Raw genomic sequence first — 27,423 nt, 5'->3', positions numbered from 1 at the left:
CGCCAAGGCACACCCCGGCCGCACTTAAGGAGCTGAAGGTCCGTGCCAGGGAAGAAGGAGGAAGAAAGCTCTGGCTGCTGTTGACCCACTTGGACCCACAACTAGACAAAACCCGCGCCAAACCCAGCCCCAGCTAGCTCTAGACTGCGCCATGCGGGGCCCCAGCGTGGCTCTGTGGCTCATCCTGGCTCTGCGCACTGGTGAGACCCCGCCGCCCGGCCCTGGGAGTAGGAGCTGGGCCGGGGGTCCTGGAGTTCTCCAGACACACACACACACACACACACCCAGGAGGGTCCCGCGGGCTGGAAAAAGTGTCCCGAACCTTCGTCTCCCAGGAAAGGCGGAAGGCTAGAAAGGCGCGAGGCGCGAAGAAGGACGGGGGAGGGAACGAGCACTGACCCGGGCAGACCAGGATGTCTGGAGGGCTTCTTGGAGGAAGGAGAGGCGCGGGCAGAGGCGTGGAGGGGAGAGCCCTGGAGTGTCGGGGTGGGGGGGAGGTCCGGAGGGTGAATGCTCTTGATGGGCGAGGAAGCCCAAGGAGGGTTTGGGAGCCAGAACGGCTCTACTTCTCCTGAGCCCCGTGGGGAGGGAGGCGGGAGAAGATTCGGAGGGGAGGAGGAGAGAGATACTGCCCAGGAGAGGGCTCCAGGGCGCCCTGCATGGGTGGGGGGTGGGAGGCGCAGACCGGGACTCCTCGCGTCAGCATGGGCCGCTCCCAAGGCAGTCACGGTCCCGGACGCTGAGACGTGAGGCCGGAACTCCGGGAGAGGCCCGCGGGGATCGCGGGAGGAGGCTGCTGAAAGGATGGCTTCAAGCCACCGCTCTGACCTCGCCAGTACAAAAAATGGACCTGCCACCCCGGTCCGGGCCCGGCAGTTGCTAGGCCTACCAGGGTGCAGCCTTGGAGCACCGGAGAGGGTGAGGGCACCTCCACATTCCAGGGGGCCACCTGGAGCCAGGGGAGGCGGAGGGGGCCAAGGGGAGGCTGTGGAAGAACCGGCAGTCTTGACACTTGGGGTGGGGATGGAAAGCACAGGCTCCCTTGAGAGGGTCCCTGGCGGGTGGAAATGGACCCAAAGCCTCAGGCTTCCCAGGAGCACAGGCATTCCTGGCAGGGCTGGCTGGGAGGGTGAGTGGTGGAGGAGCTCGGGTCTGCAAAGGCAGCAACCTCAGGGAGCTGGGCACCACGTCTGCTGGGCCCCCAGGATCCCCAGATCACGGGACCCAAGAGGGTCCCCATCAGGAGGAGGGGCCTAAGAGGCAGTCCACTGAGGACCTTGTGTCCTGGCTCTACAGAGGTTTACTTACAACGCAGAAGGTGGTTTCCTCATCTGCTTTCCCAGATGACAAAACAGGCTCAGAGAGGTCAAATAGGTTACCTGAAGTCACCAGCTGGAGGAGCAGGAACTTGAACCCAGCCTGCTGACTCCTCACCCTCCCCTTGTCAGGGGCCTGGCACTGTGCCCACAGAGGGTAGGTCTGCAGGGGGCATAATCACAGATGCTCCAAAGGGTGCAAGGCTCCTCAAGGGCAGCCACAACCACTTCCCAGTCTCAAGTCCCAGTTCATGAGGAGGGCCCAGGGACACCAGTGAGTGAGAAAACCCAGTCTAGCACCCTCTTGCTGGAGACACACAGACCCAAGAGGGCAGGAAACAGCCAGTGCTCCTTCCGCCCACCAGGCTGTGCTCCAGGCCAGGGAGGGGCGGGTGGGGGAAGCCCAGCTGCTACCTAGGGAAACCCTCCCTGGCCTATGCAAAGGGCCCAGCTCTGAGCCGCGCTGGGCAAGTGCAGGGAGTGCATGGCCCACGCACAGCTTTGCCGGTGAGCCCGGCCCCCTCTTTGTGCCCCAGTACCCCACAGTGAGAGGGCAGGGCTGATGCACACGACTGGCTATACATGCTGATGGGACACAAGGGCTGGGGCTGCAGGAACCGGGCCTCACTGTTCTTGCCCCCATCCCCCCGTCCCCAGCACTCGGAGGGATGGAGGTGCGATGGTGCACCATCTCAGACCCGGAGCAGCAGAAGTGCAGTGACATGAGCAAGGCCTTCCAGCAAGCCAGCATCCAGCCCTCCCTCCTGTGCATCCAGGGCACCTCGGCTGACCACTGCCTCCAGCTCATCACGGTGAGTCCTCTCCCTTCCGCTCTGCACAGACAGAGGGCTCTGACTCAGGAGGGAGCGCACAATAGCCTCATTCACCGGGAAAGGCTCCGGAGCCCTCCCCACCGCCAGGGCCCGGTCGATAGGATCTCCTGAGTTTCCCCCGCAACAAGGGCCAGCTTGTTTCCTGCCCAAGCGCTGGGAGGCCCAGGGAGGGCCCTGCTCAGGGCACCGGTGGGGAAAGGTGTCTGAGAGGCAGAGTTTCCCTGCACAGAGCCCCTCTGCATGGGGGACATGACCCGCCCCACCCAGGGGAGCCCAGACAGCAGACCCCTCCATGGCCCATGGCAGTTACTCACTCCTCCTTGGAGTTTTCCAGAACTGGGCTTGTGTGTTTTCTGGGGCAGGAGGAACAGGGCCAGCAGTCCTGGGTGGGTGCATGGTGGGTGGGAGAGCTGTTCTGAGGGGCAGGAGATCTGCTAACTGGCACGGACTCAAGAGGCAGGACTTCAGTACAGGACAAGGTGTGGAGAGAAGCATCAGGGGCAAATACAAGGGGACCCGGGTTTTCATTCCAGCGTAGCCCCTGGTGCGTCCCCAGAGCTAATCCAGTCACAATCCATGTGGCCAAGGGCTTGGGCCAGGCTCCACCGAGAGGGTGGAAACCAATTATGCTGAAGTTATCATTTTACCCGTGGACCCCACTTGTGTTTTAAAACAAAAAGGAAACAATTGAAGAGGATATTTGTAGGATTCAATCTGCATCTTAGAGAGAAGCAGAGGCAGGGGGTTGAGAAACAAGAAAGTGAGGGAGGCTCACTTTTCACTACTTTTCATTTTGTGCCATCTGATTTTTAACTATGCGTAGTCCTATAGCATTAATATTTTTTAAATAACATAATTATAAAAACAAGGTGAGCCCTTGGTCCTGGTCGGGGGAGACACCTAGGCCCTGGCAGGGAGGGGCCTGAGAGGCTGAGTCGAGACAGTGCTCCCAGGCCAGATGATGAGGACCACGTGGACCTCCAGGGCTTTTCAAGGGGCCCTGAGCAGCTGTCCCTGAGCTCCTGGCTGAGTGCCCCTGGGGCCAGGCTGCACTGACCCACCTGTTCCCAGCAGGCCCGGGAAGCTGACGCCATCACTCTGGATGGAGGAGCCATTTATGAGGCGGGGAAGGAGCACGGCCTGAAGCCCGTGGTGGGCGAGGTGTATGATCAAGGTCAGAGGGCCAAGTGGGAGGGGGCTGGAAGGAGAGAGGAGCTCACTCAGCAGTATGTCCTTGCTGGGCCCGGCCCGACCCTGCAGCCCCCTAGCTGGTCAGTAGTCCTGTCCCCAGAGCCGGGGGTGCCAGAGACACGAAGGGCTGACCTGAGTTTGTTCTTCCTCATGGGGAGCCCAGCAGCCCCCTAACCGTCACCCACAAGCTCTTACTGAGGGGCTACCCCATGCCTGGAGTAGTGCGGGGCATGATTGCCAGGTGAACGAGGCATCAGTGATGCCCAGCTCCCCGCACTCTCCAGTACCCTCTGTCAGATGCAGTGTGGAGTGGGGATGGGGCCAGACAGGAAGTGGTGACTAGGAGCTGCAGAGCCCCATAGACCAAGAAGGAATCCCAGTTCTGCCCCATCCTGTCCTCTTGTGTGACCTTGAACAACTTCCACTTCCTTGACCATAAAATCAGGATAGTGGTCCCTGCTCTGTCACATGGATTAAATGAGCCAGTCTGTGTGCACCTGACACATGGTGTGTGCTCAGAAATATGCATTTCTTTGCCCCAGCCCTGCACTCACACCAGACATGCCTCTGGCACAGCCTGCCCTTTGGAGACCCACCCCTCGCCTCTACCTGTCCAGTGCATAGCGTCTGCCACAGCCCAGCTCAGCTGTCACCTCCAAAGAGCTCCCCTGAGCCCTCCCACCCCTGCAGAGGGCCTCTCTTTCCTGCTTTCCAGAGCACTGACTCACTCCACAAGGTCCTTTCCCCTCTGTCTGTTTTTTTTGTCCTCACCACAGCGAGTCCCCTGAGGCAAGCCTGGTCTTCATCCTTGTATACCCCTGGTGCCTGGTACCCAGCACAGGGCCTCGCTTGGTCACCTGTTGAATTGATGACTGTCAGATGACACAGGACACAGTCCAACCCTGCAAACCAGCCAGGCTTTCCACTCAATGACCAGAAACAGCCCTGCCTCGTGGGCCCCAAACACAGCTCTTCCTTTTTAATTAATTCAGCACATTCATTGAGCAGCTACTACATGCCAGCCATGAGCACAGAGCAGTAAGCAAGAGAACCAATTCCTGCCCTCCAAGAGCAAGAGTCACATAGTAAATGAGCACCAAAAACTGCAGTTACAAATGTGCTGGGTGCTGTGAAGGAAGGAAAGGCCATGAGGGAGAAGATAAGGGCCGTGGAAGACCGGCTAAAATAGAGCAGAGAGGAGGGCTTGTCTGGAGAGGTGACATTAAAGTTGCACTCTGGGGCTTCCCTGGTGGCGCAGTGGTTGAGAGTCTGCCTGCCGATGCAGGGGACACGGGTTCGTGCCCCGGTCCGGGAAGATCCCACATGCCGCGGAGCGGCTGGGCCCGTGAGCCATGGCCGCTGAGCCTGCGCGTCTGGAGCCTGTGTTCCGCAACGGGAGAGGCCATGACAGTGAGAGGCCCGTGTACCGCAAAAAAAAAAAAAAAAGTTGCACTCTGAAAAGTGTCCCAAGTAGAAAAGAGCTTGGTGAGTTCAAGAAACTAGAAAGAGAGTGGGGAGTCAGAGGGTGGGACCAGACAGGCTGCTTAGGTTGACAGGGGCCAGGCTCAGGGGTGCAAGAAATAACACTGGCTTGGTTTTCTAGAACTCAGCTTCGTTATGATCATGGGCATTGGACCACCCCCGGGCAGTTGTGTACATGTCTGTGTGTGATGGATGCCCTCTGGTCATCAGTCCCATAGAGGAGTCATCCCTGTCTTGTCTGAATGGCCTCTTCCAGGCAACCTCTAGCCCAGGGGAATCTTTTGCAAGGCTGTAGACCCTCGCCCACCGACATGCACCCCATTCAGGTCTTGAGTCATTTGGGACCAAATCGTTCATGTCTCTCTCCTTCTCTGTGTGTGTGTGAGTGTCTGTGTGTCTGTCTCTCTCTATCTCTACCCCTGCGTCCCTGGCCCAGTGCTGAGAAATCACTTTTTCTAATCTGAGGGAAGTCCCTGCCCTGCTCCCAACCACTCTTCTTCCCATAATGTGATACCATCCCCTCACATCCTCTAAGTTCTCCTAAGGGGCTAGACTTCTGGAAGACGAAAGACTTGCAGGCTACTTCTGCTTTTGGTCTGGCTATAGAGCTCCCTTGATGTGTGCAAACGTAGACCCAGCTGAGTGCCAGCTGGCTCGGGAAGGACAAGGGGGAAATTAATGAATGAATTAACATCTCAAGATAATAGCTAATGCAGAGGCTGGAGGGGGCGGGGTCTTGTGATACAACACGTGGATTGCACCCACTTGCTCTCTTGGTACTGGAATGCCATGCACGCACGCACGTGCACATCCACATACGTGAACGCGTGCACACATGCATCCGTGCAAACCCTCGCACCCTTCTCCCACAGCCTTCCCGGGCAGGGTCCCAGCCTCCTTCCCACCCTCACTCCTCTCCTCTCCCCTCCTCCTAGAGGTCGGTACCTCCTATTATGCCGTGGCTGTGGTGAAGAGAGGCTCCCACGTGACCATCAACACCCTGAAAGGCGTGACGTCCTGCCACACGGGCATCAACCGGACGGTGGGCTGGAACGTGCCCGTGGGCTACCTGGTGGAGAGTGGCCGCCTCTCGGTGATGGGCTGCGACGTGCTCAAAGGTGAGGGCTTGACCGCCAGCGGCTTCTCCCGCAGGGGCTCTGCATTTCCCCTCGTGGGACAGCCTCCCTCCGGGCTCAACTTCACTGCGCCTCCTCTAAGGGGCAGCACAGCCGCCTCCCCTGGGCCTCCCCGGACCCCTCGTCAACGGCATCACTCCCTCCTGTCCGCTGGCCGGCCTGCTGCTGCCCCCACTTAGATTTCTGCCTGGCTGGCTCCTCCAGGCACTCAACGCTCGCTCACTCCTCCCGGGGCCCCCGGCACAGCCAAGCACAGGCCCTGCAGGCCCACCCCACGGGAGCCGGCGAATCGCCCAGGAGCACCTCTCACCTGGTGTAGACATGGTCGCCATGGCCACGAATGTGTCCTTAGCTTTACAGGGTCAGAAGCCGTATTTTTTCAGGACCCAAGCAAGCTGCAGACTTGCGCCCACAAAGCTGACAAGTGGCTAATCAGAGACCCACCATTGACTCGCAGGTGGTGAGAATAGGGCCGTCCTGCAAACAGCATGTGCCCCGTGAAAGTAGAGCGAGGGCAGGAGGTGCTGAGGGGACCTGGCTGGGAGCCCAGAGCCCTGGTTCTGGTGACCTGGACAGAGGCCCATGCTTTGGGCCTCTTTTCCTGGTCACCCCCTGGCCACCCAGCTGTGTCAGTCTGAGGTGGCCCCTGACACATGACCACCTTCTCAAACTGCCCTCTTGGGACCACACCACCCCTTGAGGAGAGTTTCAGGCGTCCCCAAACCCCTCGTTCCTGAGTGTGCTGCTTCCTGGTTTGCTCCGCACATAGGCAAGCACCTGGTCTTTCAAAGCCCAGACTTTGCTGTGGGTACGTGTGAGTTGACACCCTGGCTCAGCGTGACCTGCCCTCAGAAAGATTACTCTACACACTGAACTTCAGTTTCCTCACCTGTAAAATGGGGAAATTAACACTTACTCCATTGCTGTGGCGTTGGGAGGACTGGGGTAATCTCCACAACATCTTTGCAGAATGCACGGCACAGGGGCTGTGCTCACTGCAGGGACCTGCTGTTATTATGAGCTCAGCTTCCCTCCCTCCCGGTCACTGTGGTGCACACACACGTGATGCATACACACACGCACAAACCCACACACGCACATACACGTGTGCATACGTGCACGCGTACGTGGGCACACCCATCCATGCAGGCACAGACCCACACACTACACACACGCATGCTGCCCCCACCTGCACACACACATACACGTGGATGCTCTACCCCCGTACAGCACCGTGCACAAGGGCCTGGAAGCCATGTCCTCTCAGACGGCGCCCAGCTGTGGGAGGTTTACCAGTCATTTGGCACATTTATTAAATGTCCACTCCCCTGCGAGGATGCAGAAAGACCAAGAAAGGAACCTGCCCTGGAAGAGCTTGGTTTAGCCGAGCACAATGCAACTGGCTCACCCTACATGGCACTAGGGGGTCCTTGGGCACAGGATAAATATTTGCCAGGAGGGTGGACTCGGGGCCTGGGTGCTGGCAAGGGCCCCAGAATCCTGCAGATCCTGAATTTGTCCCCAGCCAGGCCTCCTTCTCTGCTGTTTCCCTCCCCTCCCTGTGTTTTGAGAAGTGTAGTCTATAAAATTAATTATACTCTTTTAAGTAATCATTTATTTCCCTACTTTCACTAATTACACATAACTCCTTCTGAAATGAAACCCTCAATGGGAACACTATCTGGTTGATAGCTGTCCTGTGTGGCCATCTGGGGGTAAACGTTTGACCCCCCCTGAGCCATTTTTAAATAGTAGCCGTCACTCTCCGACACCCACACTTTTGTGGCCCCCGTCTGGGAACCACTGAGCAGATCCAGCGCTGCGGTTTTGCTCAGACGGAAGCCTGGGGAGTTGGGGAGCCCAGCCCTCCTGACTCCAACCCGAGTGGCCTGAGCACTCCCTGGAGGGTGGGGCAGGGTCTGATGCTGTGTGACTGACCCCTTCTGTCTCTTTCCCACAGCTGTCAGTGACTACTTTGGGGGCAGCTGCGTCCCCGGGGCAGGAGAGACCAGTTACTCAGAGTCCCTCTGTCGACTCTGCCGGGGCAACACCGCTGGGGAAGGGGTGTGTGACAAGAGCCCCCTGGAGAGATACTACGACTACAGCGGGGCCTTCCGGTGAGAGGGGCTGGGACGGGGCCACAAGCGCAGGGGAAAAATACCTCGGCCCAGGGAGGGCCCCTGGGAGAGTGGCGATGTCAGCTGCCTCTCATCAAAGCACGCTTTATATAGTCCATGTGCCTGGTTAGTTTAAAAACCTCAAAGTGGTATATGCCAGGCGGGATTTGCTCATAAAATCAACATGTTTGGTATATTTAGAGAAGTAAGGGCTCAGAGAGAAGAAAATGGCCCAAACAGCCTTTGGCTGCTCCCAGGTCCCCATTCTAGTGTCTGAGACCTGGAGGAGAATGCTGGAGTGGGGGAGCATGGGGGGGCACCCCCAAGGCTTGATGCTCAGGGCTGGCCTCTCTCTGCCCCTGTTCAGGTTGGCACTTTAGAGCAGCCCTCCATGGAGACAAGAGAGTCTCTAACTGCTTGTGGTGCACTTCCATCTGTCCACAAAGGAGGAAACACTCGATGGGGGTTGGCATGGGAGCCTCCCAGGTCCCTCTGACGGCCCTGGCCACAGTGTTTCCACCTGGAACCCGAGAGCCTGCTGGGGCCCCATGCCCCAGGGTGTAATAAGGGAAATGCAGTTTGGGGCACAGAGAGAAAAACAGTTCTTGGTCCTCCAAGCCAGAGACTCTCACCCACCCCATCTCTCCTGGTGTCATCCCCCCAGTCCAGTCCCTGCTTGTTTGCTGGCTGTAGGGACCCAGGCAGCCCCTTTGCCTAGTAGGCCCTGACCTGCCTCCGTCACTGGGCAGTGACAGATAGGGGATCCACAAAATCCTTGTCCCTTCCACTCAGGGTTTTTGGTATGACCTCGGGAGTCATCTTCAACACATCCTGAGTGTTCAGGCTGCTGACCAAGCAGCTGCCTTATGATCACCTGCTCCTGTCAGGCCCCAAGCTCGGCTGTACAGGATCTATACGGATTATAAAGGGTCTCTCCCTACGGGAGCCACTTTCTCATCCCCACTTTACAGGCGATAGAGGCTAGGAGGGCTCCACAGCTTGCCAGAACCACACAGCCAACAAACTGGGGAACTGGAACCCAGGACAGCATGACTGTGAAACCCATGCCCTCCATGACCCCAACCCCACGCCCAGGCCAGACCTCCCGAGGTGGAGGATGGCAGCTCATTGGTTCCACCTGCGCAGGTGCCTGGCAGAAGGGGCCGGGGACGTGGCCTTTGTGAAGCACAGCACGGTGCTGGAGAACACAGACGGTGAGTGGAGAGGCTGCCCCCAGCCGCGGATCTCAGGGCCCATAACCCTCCCTGACAGAAAGAAAGAGGTGGGGCTCACCAATGGAGCTCAGCTGCTCTGCGGGCAAGGGAACCGGCTGAGCTGCTCTGCCCGCTCTGATACGTTTCTGGCCTTGGGTTCCGTTTCCGTGTGAAGATTCTGCTTTTGAAGAAAAAAAGTTTGCAAACCTCTGCACTAGCTGTCATCTACTGTCCCTTCCAGCCTTTGTTCCTTTTCCTGAAGAAGCCATCCCTTATCCCTGGACGAGGACTTGTTAAAAGATGGGTTGGTGTTAGATGTCGATCCACTATACCATTGTCATTTCAAAATTTTTAGATTTTGAAATAATTGAGCTTTAGAAAAGTTGCAAGAATAATTCAAAGAACCCGTATTTATTCTTTATCCAGATTCCAGCTTTGAGCATTTGCCACGTGGAACTGATCATTCTTTCTGTACGTGTGTGTCTTTCCGAACCACCTGAGAATATGTTTGCCCACATCACACCCTTTAATACTTTAGTACATGTCTCCTAAGAGCAAGGTGATGTGGACCTCACCACAGTGCAGTTACCAAATTCAGGAAATGTAACATAGACACAATATTTAAGCTACAGTCCATGTTCCAGATTCACTAATTGTCCCATTTCTGTCCTTCGTAGCAATTTTTTCAGGCCAGGGCCTGATCTTTGATCACACGTGGTATTTAGCTTTTAAGTTGCTTTAATTTCCTTTAACTTCGAACAGTTTCTCAATCTTTGTTTTTAGTGACATTGACATTTTTGAAGAGTCAGGCCGGTTATTTTATAGAATGTAGCCTAATTTGGATTTGCCTAAGAATCTTCTAGTTTTTTTTTTAAATTGAGGTATAATTTACATAAGCAAAATGCACCCTTTTTGAAGTACTGTTCTATGAGTTTTGCCAAAAACATACTGTTGTATGACCACTACCACAATCAAGATAGTGACTGTGGCAGACCTTCCACGCCAAAAGCTCCTTCATACCCCTTTCTGGTCAATCCCTTCCAACCTCCTCCCTGATGCCCACCAGTCAGACTTTTGTCTCTACAGTTTTGCCTGTTCCATAATGTCTGATCATTGTCTTTTTTTCTTTTTGCGGTACGCGGGCCTCTCACTGCTGTGGCTTCTCCCGTTGCGGAGCACAGGCTCCGGACGCACAGGCCCAGCGGCCATGGCTCACGGGCCCAGCCACTCCGTGGCATGTGGGATCTTCCCGGACCGGGCACGAACCCATGTCCCCTGCATCGGCAGGCGGACTCTCAACCACTGCGCCACCAGGGAAGCTCTGATCATTGTCTTTTTTAAAGAATCATTATCTCTTTTTTTTTTGTTAATCTTTCCTTTTAAATCAGAAGGTCCATCATGTAGTCTGACATTCATGAAGGCAAACAACATGAACCAGATTTGAGAAAAAACTGATCTGAAAAAGGAGACCGGATTGTCTTCAGAGCAGGACGATCCTATGATGAGTCAAGCAAACGAGAATCTGGAAGATGGAGAAAGAATTAGGGGTGTATTGGGTTAAACCCATCTCTTTTAAAATGTTGAGGATAGTCTAAGGAAACCTAAGGAAGTAATTTTCTAAAGAGTTGTCTTCAGGCAAAAAGTTGGTAAGAGGAAAAGACTGGAATTGACATAAATGTTCAAAGTAGTGAAGTAATATGGTTTTAATTGTCCCTAGTGAAGAAAAACAGGAGCGGCAGATCGAAATACCTAAATGATGCCTTTGTCTGGAGGGAAGGCCAAATGATCCCTTGGAGCTCTATTGCAAAGGTTTTGCAGCAGTTTATAAATAGAGGAAAGTTGGGGAGTGGGGAGAGAATGACACTGAGTAATTGTTGAGAGTGCTATAAATTACCATGCAGTCATTAAAAATGACCTTTATGGACTTTTCCAAACTATTACTTTCTTGGTTTTCTGGTTTATTTTTAAATAGTGAATAGAGTGTTCGTGACCCCACAAATTTATCTTTTTCCCTCCTATTTTCTAGCAGAGGTTTATCCTACTCATTTTAAAATTTAAAAGTCATTAAAATATTGTTATGTAGGGCCATCTGTGGTATGTGTTATTGCATGAGTTACAATCCTTGAAATTCGTCTTCTTAATATTCCTATTTGGTGTTGATATTCACTCTTATAAATGAGTTTTATGGAAAGCTTCCAGTAATATGGAAAAAATATTTTTAAATAAGTCGGATGCAAAATTGCCTATCATGTATGTCCTTAACCATATTTAAAATAGTTAGAAAATAGAATAGAAAAAAGGACATGGAGGAAAAATACCAAAGTATTAATAGCTGGAGTTGTGGCTGAAGCTTTGGGAATTTACCCTCTTCTGTCTGGGCCACGGTTCTGGTGAATTCTGTCGGGGTTTGTTTCCACCATGCCCCACCCCACCCCCACCCCCTGCCCTCTGCTCAGGGCTAAATTTAGTGCCAGACGGCAGTGGTGAACTCCTGGCACATCTCTGTCTCATCCTAAGCTTCTCTTACTTTCTGACTCTTTTTACCTTCAATGAGCAGTTCTGTTTATATATATTGTGTTATTGTCAGAGATCTCAAATCCATTTTATTACTAGAAATTGGTGACAAATAAAAAATGTAAGTAAGTAGACACAGTCCACAGAGACACCTGGTTTTGTGTGGTGCAGCCACCAAGCTCCTCTTCATTCTGAGTTCTGGTCTCACCTCCTGGTGTGGTTCTGGGTTCTCACTTCTTGGTGTGGTTCTGGTTCTCACCTCCCGTAAGGGTTTCTTTTCACTGTGGGTCTGTGGCCATGAAACCCTTAAGCTCTCCCCAGGCTCCCTCTCAAGGGTCCTCCCTGATGTCCCCACCAAGCCCCACCCAGGACAGGAGTTGGCTCACCACAGGATTCCCATCTTCCCAGGGAAAACCCTGCCCTCCTGGGGCCAGACGCTGCTGTCACAGAACTTCGAGCTGCTGTGCCGGGATGGCAGCCGGGCTGATGTCACTGAATGGAGGCGATGCCACCTGGCTCGGGTGCCTGCTCATGCTGTGGTGGTCCGGGCCGACACAGATGGGGGTCTCATCTTCCGGCTGCTCAACGAAGGCCAGGTGAGTTCAGGGCACCCCACACAGTTTCTTAGGGCGATGCTGGACCTTCTCATCTCTCACCGGGGTTGGAGCTCAGAGCCATCCTGGGGCTGGGCCAGCCAGACTCGGAGGGCCAGGACCCCGAGGCCCTGCCCTGGGACAGACCCCAGCTGGGGAGCCAGACCTCTGGGGCGTTCAACCTCAGGCCAACTCAGAGTGAAGAAGGGACCAACTGGGCCAGCTGGCAGCGAGGAGGGCTGGCCAGAGTGGGGAGACCAAGGGGCTCAGGCACCCCTCAGAGAAAGCTCCTGGTATTTGTGGCTCTTAAAACCAAAATCAGAACATATGAGCAAATAAACAAAATGACAAAACCAATAAATGTCAAAGTATACCATTAATTAAGTGTGGTGAATAATGTTTTGCTGAGACCGCTGCTTACAGGAGCAGCAAGTTTCTGCCCGTGGGCCACACCAGCTTTATTAGTCTTGTTCATCCATACCACCGATGCTCAGCCCCACTGCTTGTGCTGAGTACCATCGCACACCTGGGCCACGAGCCACGTGTTCAACCGGCTGAGTATGAGAAGGCAGAATGCACCGGGGGAGCACAGGGCAAGGAGGGAGGTGGCGCCCCCCCTGGTCCTCAGAGTGGGCGCCTGGCCTGAGAGCCCAGGAAGAAGGAAGTGGTGGCTGAACTGGGAGGAAAGGATTCGCCCCTGCAGCTGCTCACCAGCCCACACCCCGACCCCTTGACACACAGCGCCTGTTCAGCCATGAGGGCAGCAGCTTCCAGATGTTCAGCTCTGAGGCCTACGGCCAGAAGAACCTGATGTTCAAAGACACCACCTCCGAGCTGGTGCCCATCGCCACGCAGACCTATGAGGCGTGGCTGGGCCGCGAGTACCTGCATGCCATGAAGGGTCTCCTCTGTGACCCCAACCGTAAGTCCAGCTGTCTCTTCTTCTGCCGGCCCTCGCCTGACCGCAGGCGTGGCCAGGCCTTCTGGAGAGGTGGCCAAAGGAGGACACTCACCCCAGAAGTTGTGTGTGTCTCTTGGCCTCGATGGGAACCTGTTGCTTCCACCTTCCTGCCTCTGGGGGTAGGGGAAGAAGGCTCTGGAGTCACATGGCCTGCTGTACCCTGGAAACCCCACCTGCTCCAGGGGGTGGGATCCAGACCCAAAGGGTCTCCTTGCCCCTCCATACAGAATGTGTCAAGTCCTGTCATTCTCCCTCCACTGTGCCTCACTCCCCCTCACCACGTGGCCACGGCCCTGGCTCTGGCACTGTCTCTCTCCTAGACCCTTAAAGTAGTCTACAAATGGCTTTTGCATCTATCCCCCGCCCCCGCGTATCCACCACCTACAGCCAGGGAGATGGTATGCCAGGCCTGAGCTGTATACACGACAGCCATGATCTGCCTCAAGCATCCTCACAGCCCCTTGAAAGAGGTTCGGTGGTCCCCTTTCTGGGTAAGGAAACAGGATTAGATGGTGAAATAACTTACCCCTTGTAGCTAACCAGGGGAAGAGCCAGAATTTCCCTTGGGTCTGACTCCAGGCTCCTCCTGCTGGGGGCCAGCCCCGAGGCAGGCCAGCGTGACCACGCGCCCACACCCACACAGGGCTGCCCCACTACCTGCGCTGGTGTGTGCTATCCACGCCCGAGATCCAGAAGTGTGGAGACATGGCTGTGGCCTTCAGCCGGCAGAGGCTCAAGCCGGAGATCCAGTGTGTGTCTGCCGAGTCCCCCCAGCACTGCATGGAACGGATCCAGGTGGGAGCCGTGTAGAGAGGGGCAGAGCGGGCCAGGTGGGTGGGCAGTGGAGAGCGGTCGCGCCGTGGGAGGGGCGGGCCGGCCCCCCTGGCGGACACCAGCGCGCCCCCGCGGGTAACGCCCCCTCGCGGGAGAGCCCCCCGTGGGGGTGGGCGCCGGGAGTGGGGAGAGCCCGGCCACGGGTCTTGCTCCCTCAGCCCCGGGATTCGGCGAGCCCTGCTGCCGGGGGGCTGTAACACTCGGGGAGGGTGGGATGGGCGGTCCTTCCCGGCTCTCCCTCTGTCCCACCTGGTCTGGAGGACACAGGGCAGCCTGGGGAGGAGAAGAAAGTCTCCTGTGACAACGCCACAGAGAAGGGGGAAGAGGAAGTGGCCGCAGGAAACAGCCACCCCACCTGGGGGGCGGGGCAGAGGGGGGCTCCCCCGCAGTGAGCAAGTGGGCAGGGGCAGAAGGGCCGTGAGACTGGCTCAGCTTGGCACTCACGACCCTGTGGCCTTGGGCAAGCCCCTTCCACTTTCTGAGTCTCAGTTTCCCCCTGTGCACAATACGGGGTGGCCTTGGCTCTTCATTTATTAAACTGCAACCCAGAAATACATTTTCCATCAATCACAGTCTAGTACACAAAAACTGTTCTTTCAGATATAAACATGTGAAACTATGTATCCCCTATAGAGAGATATGAAGCCAAACAGTACCTACCTTTACTAAATACAATGTGCACTGATAGTCTCGGGGCTAGTCTATCCTAGTCCCCATTAAATTGACTAAGCCTTCGTTAATATGCCTGCCGCCTGCAGTTAAAAGCACAGGCCTGTCTCTGAAAGCCCATTCAGCTCTGTCCTGCTTCGCTTCTCTGACTGGAGACTGAGACCAGGAGTGGGAGACGCGCCCAAGGCCCTGCAGTCAGGGATGAAGTCTACAGGGCTCTCCTCCACCCCGGGTTCCTGCACTCACCTCCTCCTGCTTTTCAAGAGCTACTAGGTGGGGCCTGATGGTGAGGAGCCCTTTTCAAGGTGGTCCCCGAGTGCAGGCCAAGTCACAGCCCCTCAGGTGCGTCCACCCTGCCCCAGCCAGGCAGCACATGGCTTGAGAAGAGGCGAGTGGGCAGGAAGGACAGGGGCCCGGGATCGTGACACTAACAGTCTCACAAGCACGCACTTCCTATGTACCTCGCACTGTGCTAAGCCTTCATGCGGGTTTCCTCAATTAATCCTCACAACGACACTGTGGGGTGGATATGATTACGATCGTACGTGGAGACTGGGGCTGGGAGAGGCTGAGGAAGTAACTTGCCTCAGGTCACCCAGCTGAAGGGTGGGGGAGCCCCTATCCCCAGGGGTTGATGAGAGCTGGATGTGGCACCGAGGGAGGGGAGCCCAGCGGGAATCAAGGAAGGGGGACTTAGCAGTGGGGACTCTTCCTAATCCCGGGCAGGCTGTCCTGTAGAGGAGCGGCTGTTCCAGGGGCACCAGAGCAGGGAGAGATGCAGGGAGATGCAGCTGTCTCCAGGCACAATCCTTCTCTCCACCTGAGCTCACAGAGGGCCAAGGGGCCGCACAGGGGCCTGTGGGGAGAGGAGTAGATTTGGGGGGGGGGTCCCTGAGAACCCCAGCCAAAGGCTCAGAGATCCTCAGTTCTAACTTCTAAGGCTCTCAGAGGTGATGTCCAGTGTAGCTCTAACACCCATTTCCTGCCTGACCGCAGTGATGCCGGCAAGGAAGGGTCAGCTGGCCCAGCCCCTGGGCTGTGGGTTAAGGTCTGGATTCCTCCCCGGCACCACACCACTGTGGAGAAGGTCTGGGTGGGAGCAAAAGGGATTCCCCATAGAGGCACCCTCCAGGCTCAAAACGTCAATGCCACTGCCTGTTATTCCATCGTCATAACCTCATGCCTCTGGCCGTTAACAGCGTCGGGCACCTTCCCGGGCTACAGGTGTCCCCTCTGTCCCCGGGCCCCAGCTTCTTCCCTTGGGGTATGGCTTGATTATCAGTTAACCTCTTGGCAGGGTCTGAGGAGCCACCTGTCCGGAGACTTCAGAATGGACAGGTGGGGTGGGGTGCAGATGACCTGGAGGGCTCTAGAGGTTTCCGAGGGAGGAGGGTCCTGGGCGCCTCCTGCTGGCTTCTGAGGCAGGGCTGTATCCCTCAACCCTGAAGCCTCCTCCCACAGACCCTGAGACTCCGTCTTTTCAGACCTGGCTCATTCATCCATTCACATACGCATTTGAGAAATATGTATTGCGTTCGTGCTGTGTGCCAGCCCTTGGCCAGGTGCTGGGGATGCAGTACGGTGCTGCAGGTGTCTGAGGCTGGCAAGCTGTGGGGAGACCCGCACCGAGCATGAGAGCAGCCATTGTGCTAAGTTCTGCTCAGAACAGGGCCTGGCAACGGGAGACCCTCAGAAAACACTTGCTGAAAGATTGAAAGACACCCATGAATGGGAATGCTGGTGGTGGTTTGTTTCAGGCCTCTGGTCCTCCAAGCACCTCTCTTGCCTGCCCATCTTCACAAGGAGAGGAAGGGGCAGATAGGGCAAGATGGGATCCCCAGGGGAAGAGAGCCTGAGGCCAAGGTCCCCGAGAGACCCAGCCTTGGCACCTCTGTCAGATCCCGACACCCAGAGCTGTCCTGGGGCCCACTCTAGGCTGGCCACTCTTTCTGTCCCCCTGCAGGCTGGGCAAATCGACGCTGTGACCCTGAAGGGCCAGGACATTTACACAGCAGGGAAGATACATGGCCTGGTTCCAGCAGCTGGGGAGCACTATGCCCGTGAGTGCCGGCGCCAGCCACCTGGCCTCGCCTGGGAGCTGGTTGATATTTTTATACTTATAAAAACGACTCATCAGAGCCCTTCTGCCCGGGCCAGCTGCTGTCTATCACAGGCAAGCCACTCTGGCCCCGGGCACTGGAAGTCTGGCAGGCTTTGGAGAACTTTCTGTAAAGGGTCAGAGAGTAAACACTTCAGGCTCTGCAGGCCACACACAGAGTCTGCTGCATGTTCCTCTTCTCCTTCTTTTTTCTTTTTAACAACCCTTTAAAAATATAAAAGTTATTTTTAACTTGCAACTCAGGCTATACAAAAACAGGCTGAGTAATTTGCCAAGCCCTGAACTAGAAAGCCTCCTTGGCCTCTTCCATCCAGACCGCGTGGCTCACGGAAGGTGGGCCTGGGACCCTCCTTCCTGTCGGCTCATGAACACCTTCTCAGTGGCCTGGGCCAGGGCCCAGGTGCTCTGTGCTGAGGCCTAGTGACCTCAGGTGTCCTCCACTTGGACATGAAAACTCGCTCATCTTAGCGAAAGCGCTTCTGCAGCCTCAGCTATGCCCTCACCTTTCTCCCAGGAGGTGAGAAAATACCACCTGAGTGTAAGGAAAGAATCAAATTCCTCTGGGTGAGGACTGTTGGAGGGTGCACAGAATGCTGAAAAGTGGAGCCCCACGGGCTGCTTCTCAGCAGTGAGGGGACACGCAGGGGTCCCGCTGCTGGATGTGCTCCCTGAACACCCACCCGGCCCTTGGCCTGGGCACTCCTGAGCCCAGGCAGCCAGGGCCTAGTACCAGCGGGTAGAGGCGTATGGGGCCAGGACCACTGCTCTGAGGTCAGGAGCAGCAAGAGGGAACGGGTTTGAGGGAAGAAGCGCCCCGTCAGGATCTGGCCCTGACTCTTGCTCAGCTGAGGCCACTAAGCATTAGGTGAGGGGCCTCACTGGTGTCCCCTCCCCCAGCGGAGGACAGGAGCAACTCGTACTTCGTGGTGGCCGTGGTGAAGCGGAACAGCTCCTATGCCTTCACCCTGGACGAGCTGCGGGGCAAGCGCTCCTGCCACCCAGGCTTCGGCAGCCCTGCAGGCTGGGACATCCCTGTGGGCGCCCTTGTGCAGAAGGGCTTCATCCGGCCCAGGAACTGCGACGTCCTCACAGGTACCATCCTCTAGAGACACACAGGTGTGCAAGCTCTTCTTTGGGGTTGGCTGGCGTCAGGGCCAGCTCTGAGGGCTGGGGTCCTCTCCCAGAAGGACCCCACAGAAGGCAGACCCAGAGAGATGTCCTCTTCCTCCTTGACATGCCCCTTGCTCTTGGGAAGGTTGGGGAATATTCTTGGCTACACTTGAGACAGTCAGTGGTGTCTGGTTCTGTTGAAGGTGCCAGTGCCCCTACCCACTTACTCACTCAAGAGTGGAATAGTTCCAATGGGCATGGGGAGCAGGGCAAGTGCATTGGCCCTGGGCCTGGCTGTACCACCGTCCAGTCATGGGCTGTCCCCCTGGGCATCTGGGGGACCTTGTTGGAAAGTGGCCAGCCGTCTGTATAAGTGCTGAAGAAGACACGTTCACCAGGCACCCACCATATGCCATACGCAGGGCCCTCCCTGGGTGTTAAATCATGCACATTCCTGGTGAGGGAAAGGCAGGAGGAAGCTGGCTGCACACACACCTCTGTCCTGGCTGGCACCTCGGGGGAAAAAAACACATTTTTTTTCTAACCACCCACACAAGCACATGTAAGGTGTTAGAACTGGCTGTTCCCACTCCTAGACAGCTGGGCGGTTGCTCTGACTGGAACAGAAGAGTTTATGAGGTAGCGAGTTCCCCGTCCCTGAGGGAGTTCAAGGGAAGGCTGGGCGGCCACTTACCAAGGGTTGTCACTGGGGGTTCCTGTATCTAGACGATGTCGGCAATGCCCCCGTCCCTGTGATCCTCACAGGAGGAGACACGCCACTCTGAGCTGGGTGGCCTTGAGCCATGGGGTGGGCCAGTGGGCAGATCTGTGCGGGGAGCAGCCCACCCATCTCCCCACTGGCCGCCCTTTCTGCTGCCGGCCCCTCAGCACAGCCCTTCCCTTCTGCCCCAGCGGTGAGTGAGTTCTTCAGTGCCAGCTGTGTGCCCGTGAACAACCCCAAGAACTACCCGTCCTCGCTGTGCGCACTCTGCGTGGGAGATGAGCAAGGCCACAACAAGTGTGTGGGAAACAGCCAGGAGAGGTACTACGGCTACAGTGGCGCCTTCAGGTACCTGGCGGGCCGGGAGGGGTGTGGGGAGGTGGTCCTGGGGCCAGGCACAGGGGTGGGACCTTCTGCCGACACCTGTCTTGGCTTCTTGCATGGCAGATGCCTGGTTGAGAATGCAGGGGACGTTGCCTTCGTTAAGCACACGACTGTCTTCGACAACACGAATGGTATGTGATGGTGCTGGGACACGGCAGGGCCAGATTCTGGTGGGGCTGTTCCCCATCTCCAGCAGAATCCAGGCGCTAGATGGTGCTGGGACTGTGGGCCAAGTGGCAGCCAGGAAAGACTGAGTCTAGAAGGCTCTGCCCCTTGGGGATCCCAGGAGTGGTAAGAACAGACCTCAGGCCACGTATCCAAATGCACAGATCACATGACAGTCTTTATTTGTCTGGAATCTAAATCCCGATTCCACTGAAATGGTAGAAACTCTATCAATTTGGAGAGAACCCCTTCTGGGGTGTTTATGTGGCACCCAGGTGTGTGGGTAGAGGTGGCAGGGGCCTCTCTCCCCAGGGTTATCAGTTCACATCAGCATCTGGTGTTTGGTCCTGAGCAGGTCAATGCCACACGCAGGGAAATCCCTCTGCAGCCCCCAAGCCGTGTGAGGCAGGGCACACCCCCATTCACATCATACAGGTGGTTTTTTTCTCTGGAGTCACCTTCCTGGGCTCCACCTGGGAAGAAGAGCCCAGGAACTCCTCCAGGACCCCTGAGCCCCCACCTGAGGTCCTATCGGGGTGCAGGCCCTTGACGGTGCATCACTCCCCTGCCCCATCCTGTTCTCCCTCCTCAGGGAATCTATCCATTTTGAAGACTGAAAGCTGTTTCCCTTCAACACTTTATTGTTTGCATTTTTTATATGCCCTGCCTACACCCCAGGCTTTGAAACCCCAAACACTGGAGGTTAAGTCTTCTCCACTCAGTCCTAACACATCTCTTCCCAGGAACTCAGGGCAGAAAGACAGAAGGCCCGAAGGGGAGGAGGACATGGGCGAAGGGAAAGCAAGACACACAGGGAAAAAACAGTATTTCAAAACTCAGATCCCACCCTGCCTATGAAAGTCACTAAGCTGTAGACCAGTTGCCCCAACAGAGCTGGAAGCGTTCCAGGCCCTGTTGCCCTACCCCCACTCCCCTGCCAACCTCCCACCAAGAACACTGGGGATCATCCCCGAGAAGGAGGGAACTGCGTGCTCCTGCAGGAGCTGTGAGCGCTGCCTGGTCCCAGCCTGTGCCCTCTGTGGTCCTGGGCTGAGGGCCGGGGAGGAGGCGGGGCCCTTGCAAGGTTCACCTGCAGTGAGGCTACCGCCTCCCAGGGCCACTCAAATTCTTTTATCTCTGCTCGTGAGCCCACCTGGAGTTCCTCCTGCAAATACAGGAAGACATAAAAATAATGTGATTCCTAAGAGTAGTGTTTGTCAGGAAGCCTTCGGACCAACCACCTGCATCAGAATTACTGGGTTGCTAGTTTAAAATGCAGATTCCTGGTACCCATTCTAGACCTACCTGATGAGATTCTTTGCAAAGGAGGGGCCTTTGAAACTGCATCTTACAGATCCATACTTGATGTTATACCTCTTCTGGCTTGAGAACTTCAGCTCTTAGGGGAGGAGCCCATCCCACCCTGAGACCTGTAACACACAGATGGAGTTCTTTGCCGGGGAGTGATTAAGAGCCTCAGTTTCTCCACCTGTAAAATGGGTGTGATCATACGGTGCAGAGTTACATAGTGCATACTTCCTATTCCCTACGAATAACCTTATTAGCCCAGCTGGGTTCTCTCACCCTGGTAATAGAGCAGAACAACTGAAGAATGGAGAGGGCTGGGGAGCTGGCCAGGTATCACCGCCCCTCCCCAGCCAAGGATTTGGGGATCCCCAAGGAGAGCAGCCTCTCTCTATTCCTCTCCCTGCCTCTGCTCCATCCCCTCAGGCCACAATTCTGAGCCCTGGGCTGCTGAGCTCATGTCGGAGGACTACGAGCTGCTGTGTCCCAATGGCGCCCGGGCCGAGGTGACCCAGTTCGCAGCCTGCAACCTGGCACAGATACCGTCCCATGCTGTCATGGTCCGGCCAGACACCAACATCTTCACTGTGTATGGACTGCTGGACAAGGCCCAGGTGAGCCAGGGCAGGGGCTGCCTCACTGGGAGGAGGGTGACAGAGGGGAGCCAAGCCCCTGGGTCACCCAGTCTACCTGGAGCAGACTTCAGGAGAAACTGAGGAAGCCTGAGGGGAATTCTGTGATTTTCACTTAGCTGAAGCCATCCCTCCAACCACTGTGCCCTCTGTCACCTACATCATTAATTTTCCCTTCTCAGCCGGACCACTTTCACCAACATACAAACCTGCTGTTATTTCTACCATCTCGTAAAAACAAATGAACCCTCTTTTGGCCTCACATCCCCTTGTAGCCAGAATCCCACTCCCTTTTACAGCAAAACTCCTTCAAAGAGCCATCTCTACTCTGGAGTCATCAGCTCCTCCTCTCCTGGTCTCTCGTAAGGATGGAGACTACTCTGGAGAGGCCCCACCAGGGCCCTGAAACCGCCTTGGTCAAGGTCGCAGTGACCCATGTTGCTGAATAGAGCGGCTGTTTCTCAGTCTGCCTCTCCCTGACCTCTCAGCAGCATTGGCTGCAGCTCCCTCTTCCTGACGTTCACCTCCTTCCTGGACGCAGTTCCCCCACTTGGTTCCCAGGGCCCCACGCTTGCCTGGCTCTCCTCCTACCTCTCTGGCCTCTCCTTCCCGTCTCCTTCGCTGGTTCTTCCTCGTTTCCCTGGCTTGTAACCACCGGAGTGCCCCAGGGTTCAATCCTAAGCCCTCTTCTCTGTCGGCACCTGCACCCATATTGATCTCGTCCAGCCACAGGTCATTAACTACAGTCTATATACTGATGACTCCTAAGTGTACATCCGCAGCCCTGCTTCAGTCCCACCCTTTAATCTCAAACTTGCATCTTTAACAGCTACCTACTTGACATTTCAATTTCTAACAGGCATCTTGAGCTGAACAAATTAAAGTTGGACTCCCCTTTTTGCCTCCATCTTCCCCACTTCAGTGAATAGCAGCTTCAGCCTTTCCGTTTCCTCGGGGGTCAGCTCAGACTCCTGTCTTCCTCTCACACTCTACTTCCAGTGCATCAGCAAATCCTATTGGCCTAAAAACAAATACCTAAAACACACCTAAAATTTGAACCCAGGCTGTCTGACAGCAGCGCCCCTGGTTCCCAACCTCCCCCTCTACTCACCCCCGACCTGACATAGACTGAAACTGACCTCCTTTCCCTTCCCCAATAAGCACCACAGACTCGCAGAGCCCGCTGGCTCTCCAGGCCAGTTCGTAACCTTTGAAATGATGTTTGCTCTCATCTTCCCCACAGAGTCCCTCTGTCCCAGGAGTTCTTGTCTCTGGGTCCCTGGGCTTCCGCACGGGTCCCCAAACCCTCTGAAGTGATGTGGAAGAGCCCTGTGTAGATATGCCCTTCTCTGGGGAGAAGGCTGAGAACTTTCATCAGATCCTCAAGAGGATCCTTGAGTCCCCCCAGAAAGATCAATAACCACTTTACTCTTTCTTTCCCCCTTGATTGGTATTTAAAAGCTGACATAAGCATTCGTCCATGTTCTCCTGCTGTCCTGCATGTATTCATAATTTCTCACATCCCTTCTGGCCTCTTTAGTGACTCTCTCAGGGAGGGAGCCGTAGCACACTCACCCCGAGGACCCTCAGCAAGGGAAGACAACAGCTGTTGCAAGAATCTCTTGGGTGCTAGGAGGGTGGGTTAATAAAGGATATTCAACTCACCTAGTACCTTCTTAGAGCTAGTGACAGAGCAAAAGGCTCTCTTATGAAATCATTTGGGTTTGGGGAAAAGGACACCCATAAGACAGAGTGAGGAAGCCTGGTAGAAGAGGTTGAGGAGCAGGTTTAGCAAACCCCTCGGTAATCTCAACTACATCATCTCTCATTTCTGGGTCCTTCTGCCTGTAAGGCTCAGGCTTCAGTTCTGTATCCAACAGCTGGTTTGGTGTGATGTTTCTGAATGGCTGTCTTACTGTGGTGGCTATGGTCATCTCTTCCTCCAAATCTGCTTTGGTAACAGAGGTCAGTGAGTTGTCAAGCTTATGATTTCAAAACAGAGTCTTGGCATCTGACTCTTCTTGCTGCTTGGTGTATAAAGCAGTTAGTGGCAAGTGATACCCGGGTGACCCTTTGTGAGCCCAGATGCAAAGCAGGTCTGCTGTGTGCTTCCAGGACCTGTTTGGAGATGACCACAATAAGAATGGGTTCAAAATGTTCGACTCCTCCAACTATCATGGCCAAGACCTGCTTTTCAAGGATGCCACCCTCCGGGCAGTACCTGTGGGAGAGAAAACTACTTACCATGACTGGCTAGGCCCCGACTACATGGCAGCTCTGGAAGGGATGCTGTCTCAGCAGTGCTCAGACACAGGTAGGGCGGGACAGGCGGGTTCACGCCCCACAGAGGAAGAGTGGGCATACTCCCCGGGCATCTTTCTAAGCCTTTCACCCAAAACCTTGAGTGAACTGAAGGGCCCTCTGGGTCTTTGCAGACGATCAAGGTGAAGTGTCCTGGGAGGGTCTGAAACACTGGCTGTGGAATCCAGACAGACCTGGATAATGATTATAAATGCTAAAAATAGTCACCCAGAGAGGATTCAGGCAACTGCATAAATATACATGTAGTATAATTGTGAAAGAAATGAATATGTAAAGAAACCAGGGGAAAGAAAAATTGTAATAGGGTAGCCAGAGGGAGCCCAAGGTGAGTTTAGTGCTGAAAAGTATTCTGCATCTAGTCCTGCACATGAGTGCCAGCGGGCCACAAACAGGGCTCTCGGCACTCGGAGGGCTTAACCGCCTGTGTTTAATCCCTCAGCGCTCGTGGCCTCCAGGGTCTCCCCACTCCTGCTGCTGCTCCCGCTGGCCCTCACGGCCAGCCTCCTCCAGCCCTGCCTCTGAAGCCGCTCTGGGCAAGCCTCGCCCTCCCTTGGAATGGAAGCCTATTCAGAAACCTCCCTAAGTAAGGCTGTTCTCAGTAAATCCAGTTAACACAGCTCAGGGGGAAACGTGTGCAGGGAGAGGAAGCGTGAGAAACCACAGAGCTCCCCAGGGCTGCGATTCCAACACTGAAGCTTCTGTGATCGCTCCAGAGCGGGATAAAGAGGGGCGTTACAGCAAAGTCCCCCAGCTGGACTGAGCAGGTCTCCCCCTCCTGCTGGATCCCAGCCGCTGCCTCCCCGGCGCCGCCTGTCCCTCCGCTACCTGAGGCGGTGCGCTGGCCCACCTCCCAGTCACGTCCCACCCACAGGCTGGTACAGCCGCTGCCCTGCAGATCTGCAGGCTCCCACCACACGGATCCTCGCCAGCCTTGGCTTTGGAAGAGACCGGTTGCCAGGGAAACAGGCTGAACCCGAGCTTCCCACACGGCCCTCTCTGCTGGAGCTTGCCCTGCTGAGCCGCCCAGGGGGCCTGCTGAGATGACAGGCCTGCCGGCCCCTCCCTGACAGTTCCCACCTCCCCCTCTGGAGAAGGGACACCACAGCCAGCACCTCCCGTCAGCCCCCACTCCGTCTGTCCTCTGGACTCCCTATGCCAGCCTCCCCCCCACCCCGCCCCCAAGGATGCTGTGTCTGTTCACCAAGGCATTACCAGATGAGGCTGGAGCCAGGCCCCCCGAGGAGGCGGAGCTGCTGGGCACACGCAGCCCTTTGTCCTTGTCTTCTGCGGCTCGGCGGCGTGGCCCAGACCACCGGACCCGTGACTGTGCTGGGCTGGGGAGGGCAGGAAGGCCAGGGCTGGGCCCTAGGGGTGAAACCCTCAAGGGGTCCTAGGACGAAGTGCTTCTCAGAACTTTTACTAGGTGGGGGCTTGATGTAGGGTTGGGGGTCTAAATACCTGTCTGTGGTAAGGACAGCAGGCCTCAGAACCAGACATGCTCTGTGTGCCCTGTCCTTTGGTGATTCAGCTGCACCCAGCTCTGTCCTGGGGCTAAGCCCAGTCAGCAGGAATCCCCTCTCCTGTGTTTGCTCCCCTTAGGCGGCATCTCAGATTATCCCCTCCTACCCCAGCGTGATGTCCACTGCTCTGGAGCTACTCCTGTATCTCTAGCAGCGGTAGTTTCCTCCAGACTGAAGGGTTCAGCCTCTAGGGTGGCCCAGTAATCTCCAGGCCCTGGAGCAGCAGGCGGCCCAGGTCGCTAAGGCAGCAGGAGGCCCTCTGAAGGGCCAGGAAGGGGAAGATGCCATTCTCTTTGTCAGAGGAGCTACAGGCCAGGTGAGGTGCTGAGAGGAGCTCTGGCTCCTCAGCTGTGAGCCCAGGGTCTCCTCGCCCAGCCGTGCACTTACTGGGCCCAAGGGCCACTCACTCCAAGGGAAGGGTCCCTCCTTCCCATCCCCTTCGAGTCAGTGGAAAGTGTCTGGAGCGGGTCTCCATGATCGTCACAGTTGTCTGAGGAGCAAGAAAAGTTTCCAGAACTGCCAGCTCTTACTCTGAACTCTGCTCCCTGAAAAAAGTAAGAAGCAAGAGAAGAAACAGGAGCGAGCCACCCTCGTCAGCAGACGGGGAGCCGCGTGGGCCTGGAGCTATTTGCATCTCAGTCTGCGGGGGCTCTGGGGATGCTGATGACAGGTTGGGCTCCCAGCACTTCGCCGCCACCCGTGGGCGCTGGGATGAATCCCTTCCGCCCTCAGCAGGGAGCGAGGCCGCCGGCAGTGTCCCGGCCGTGGTCACACGGTCCTGAGGAGTCCTGGCCCCCGCCCCACTGTGAGAAGCCAGGAGAACCCGGCTTTGGCTACCCAGTGTGTACCCTCTTCACTGGAGGAGCAAGTGATTCTTCTCTGACCTGATGATTGTTTGATTTTTTTTTTTTTTTTTTTAAGGGAGATCTGTGCAGTGAGAAGTATATTTCTGTGTGGCCGCCCTGGGCCAGGGTGGTGCCAGGGTGTAACCCTGTACTGTGAGCCTGCCGAGGGTGTGACCTGTGGGCGTCTGATTTTCAGGTGACAGCAGGGGGCCACCGCTGGGTTAATGCTAATGAAAGATGTTGGTTTGTTTTTTAAATAAAGCCAAACAGCCCTGCACCTGCTGAGACTTGGATTCTGATAGAAACCTGCTGCTGACGATTAGTTTTTTCCTCTTAGGTGGTCAGAGGCCTACGTGCCCCAGGCCATCCCCCTGTCACCCTGAATGGCAGATTCCACTCAGAGCCAGAGTCAGGAACCAGCCAGGGCCTCCAGCCAGGGAGGCCTCCAACTCCCTTCTCCAGTATGGACTGGTTCTCTGGCCTTAGTCGTCCCAGCACATCCCGGCTGCCTCCACCCTCTCGGCCTCTTAGGTGTCCGTTCCTCTGGGGACCACGTACAGAGCAGGATGCAGACTTCTCCACCGCCCCTGCCCTATGTCTCCAAAATAAATCACCCACACCTTTCCTCTGGCTGCTAGCTCACTGGAGGAAAGGAGGGGTCAGTCCTCACGGCGGGCTCTCTGGCCTGTACTGAAGTGTGGTGAGTGGGCTGCTCTTGGCCGGTGCCCTGTGCTCGCTTGGGGAGTGGAGGTTCTCTGGGCTCCCGTCTCCCACAGCTCCTGCCCTTCATTCTGCCCCAAGGCCTCCCTCCCTCCCTGCAGCCGCTTCACAGAGCGGGGCCTCCTGCTTTGCCCGATCGCCGTGAAGCCCGGAAGCCGGGCCCTGGCAGCAGAAGTTGATGACGAATTTTTTTTTAACATCTTTATTGGAGTGTAATTGCTTTACAGTTGTGTGTTAGTTTCTGCTGTATAACAAAATGAATCAGGCATATGCATATATATATCCTCATGTCCCTCCCTCTTGAGCCTCCCTCCCACCCTCCCTATCCCACCCCTCTAGGTGGTCGCAAAGCACCGAGCTGATCTCCCTGTGCTATGCGGCTGCTTCTCACTAGCTATTTTACATTTGGGAGTGTATATATGTCCTTGCCACTCTCTCACTTCGTCCCAGCTTCCCCTTCCCCCTCCCCGTGTCCTCAAGTCCATTCTCTACATCTGCGTCTTTATTCCTGTCCTGCCCCTATTTCCACCAATCACATGAAACAGCAACAGGCACTTGGATCCAAAACCTTCCAGTACTTTACGTATTTGTACTTACATGTTTGTATACACACTCTTTTTATAGATAAGATCATACTTAACATACAAAAATAAATAAATCCATTTAAATAAACTAAAAACATATTCACATAAAAAAAATATGTGAATGACGTTGATGACG

At 55.7% G+C, this 27,423-nt stretch overlaps 1 protein-coding gene and 1 long non-coding RNA gene across 2 annotated transcripts; one reads left to right on the top strand and one right to left on the bottom strand.

Moving 5' to 3' along the window:
- The first annotated feature begins 51 nt into the window (after positions 1 to 51).
- On the top strand, positions 52 to 26,253 carry MELTF (melanotransferrin). The gene is made up of 16 exons (XM_029213592.1): positions 52 to 200; positions 1,974 to 2,128; positions 3,224 to 3,323; positions 5,758 to 5,940; positions 7,919 to 8,075; positions 9,222 to 9,289; positions 12,212 to 12,399; positions 13,138 to 13,318; positions 14,001 to 14,152; positions 16,824 to 16,920; positions 17,877 to 18,071; positions 19,002 to 19,158; positions 19,258 to 19,325; positions 21,091 to 21,278; positions 23,412 to 23,610; positions 24,058 to 26,253. Exons 1-16 carry the CDS (start codon positions 152 to 154, stop codon positions 24,138 to 24,140), a joined length of 2,220 nt encoding a protein of 739 aa, XP_029069425.1. The 5' UTR covers positions 52 to 151; the 3' UTR covers positions 24,141 to 26,253.
- On the bottom strand, positions 9,682 to 12,410 carry LOC114890169. The gene is made up of 3 exons (XR_003792259.1): positions 12,190 to 12,410; positions 11,956 to 12,092; positions 9,682 to 10,811 (listed from the first exon to the last, which is right to left on the bottom strand). It is a non-coding gene; the product is annotated as an uncharacterized LOC114890169 (long non-coding RNA).
- Positions 26,254 to 27,423: the final 1,170 nt, after the last annotated feature.

Source organism: Monodon monoceros, unplaced genomic scaffold (genome assembly GCF_005190385.1).
Source record: "Monodon monoceros isolate NGI ecotype Baffin Bay Population unplaced genomic scaffold, NGI_Narwhal_1 Super_Scaffold_11, whole genome shotgun sequence".
NCBI lineage: Eukaryota > Metazoa > Chordata > Mammalia > Artiodactyla > Monodontidae > Monodon > Monodon monoceros.
This window is presented reverse-complemented; position numbering and strand designations above follow the sequence as displayed.

Excerpts from the sequence above, each read along its gene's own strand:
- MELTF (XM_029213592.1), top strand. The coding sequence starts at position 152 with ATGCGGGGCCCCAGCGTGGCTCTGTGGCTCATCCTGGCTCTGCGCACT. Across the intron at positions 201-1,973 it reads CATCCTGGCTCTGCGCACTG|CACTCGGAGGGATGGAGGTG; the intron begins GTGAGACCCCGC and ends CCCCGTCCCCAG. Across the intron at positions 14,153-16,823 it reads ACTGCATGGAACGGATCCAG|GCTGGGCAAATCGACGCTGT; the intron begins GTGGGAGCCGTG and ends GTCCCCCTGCAG.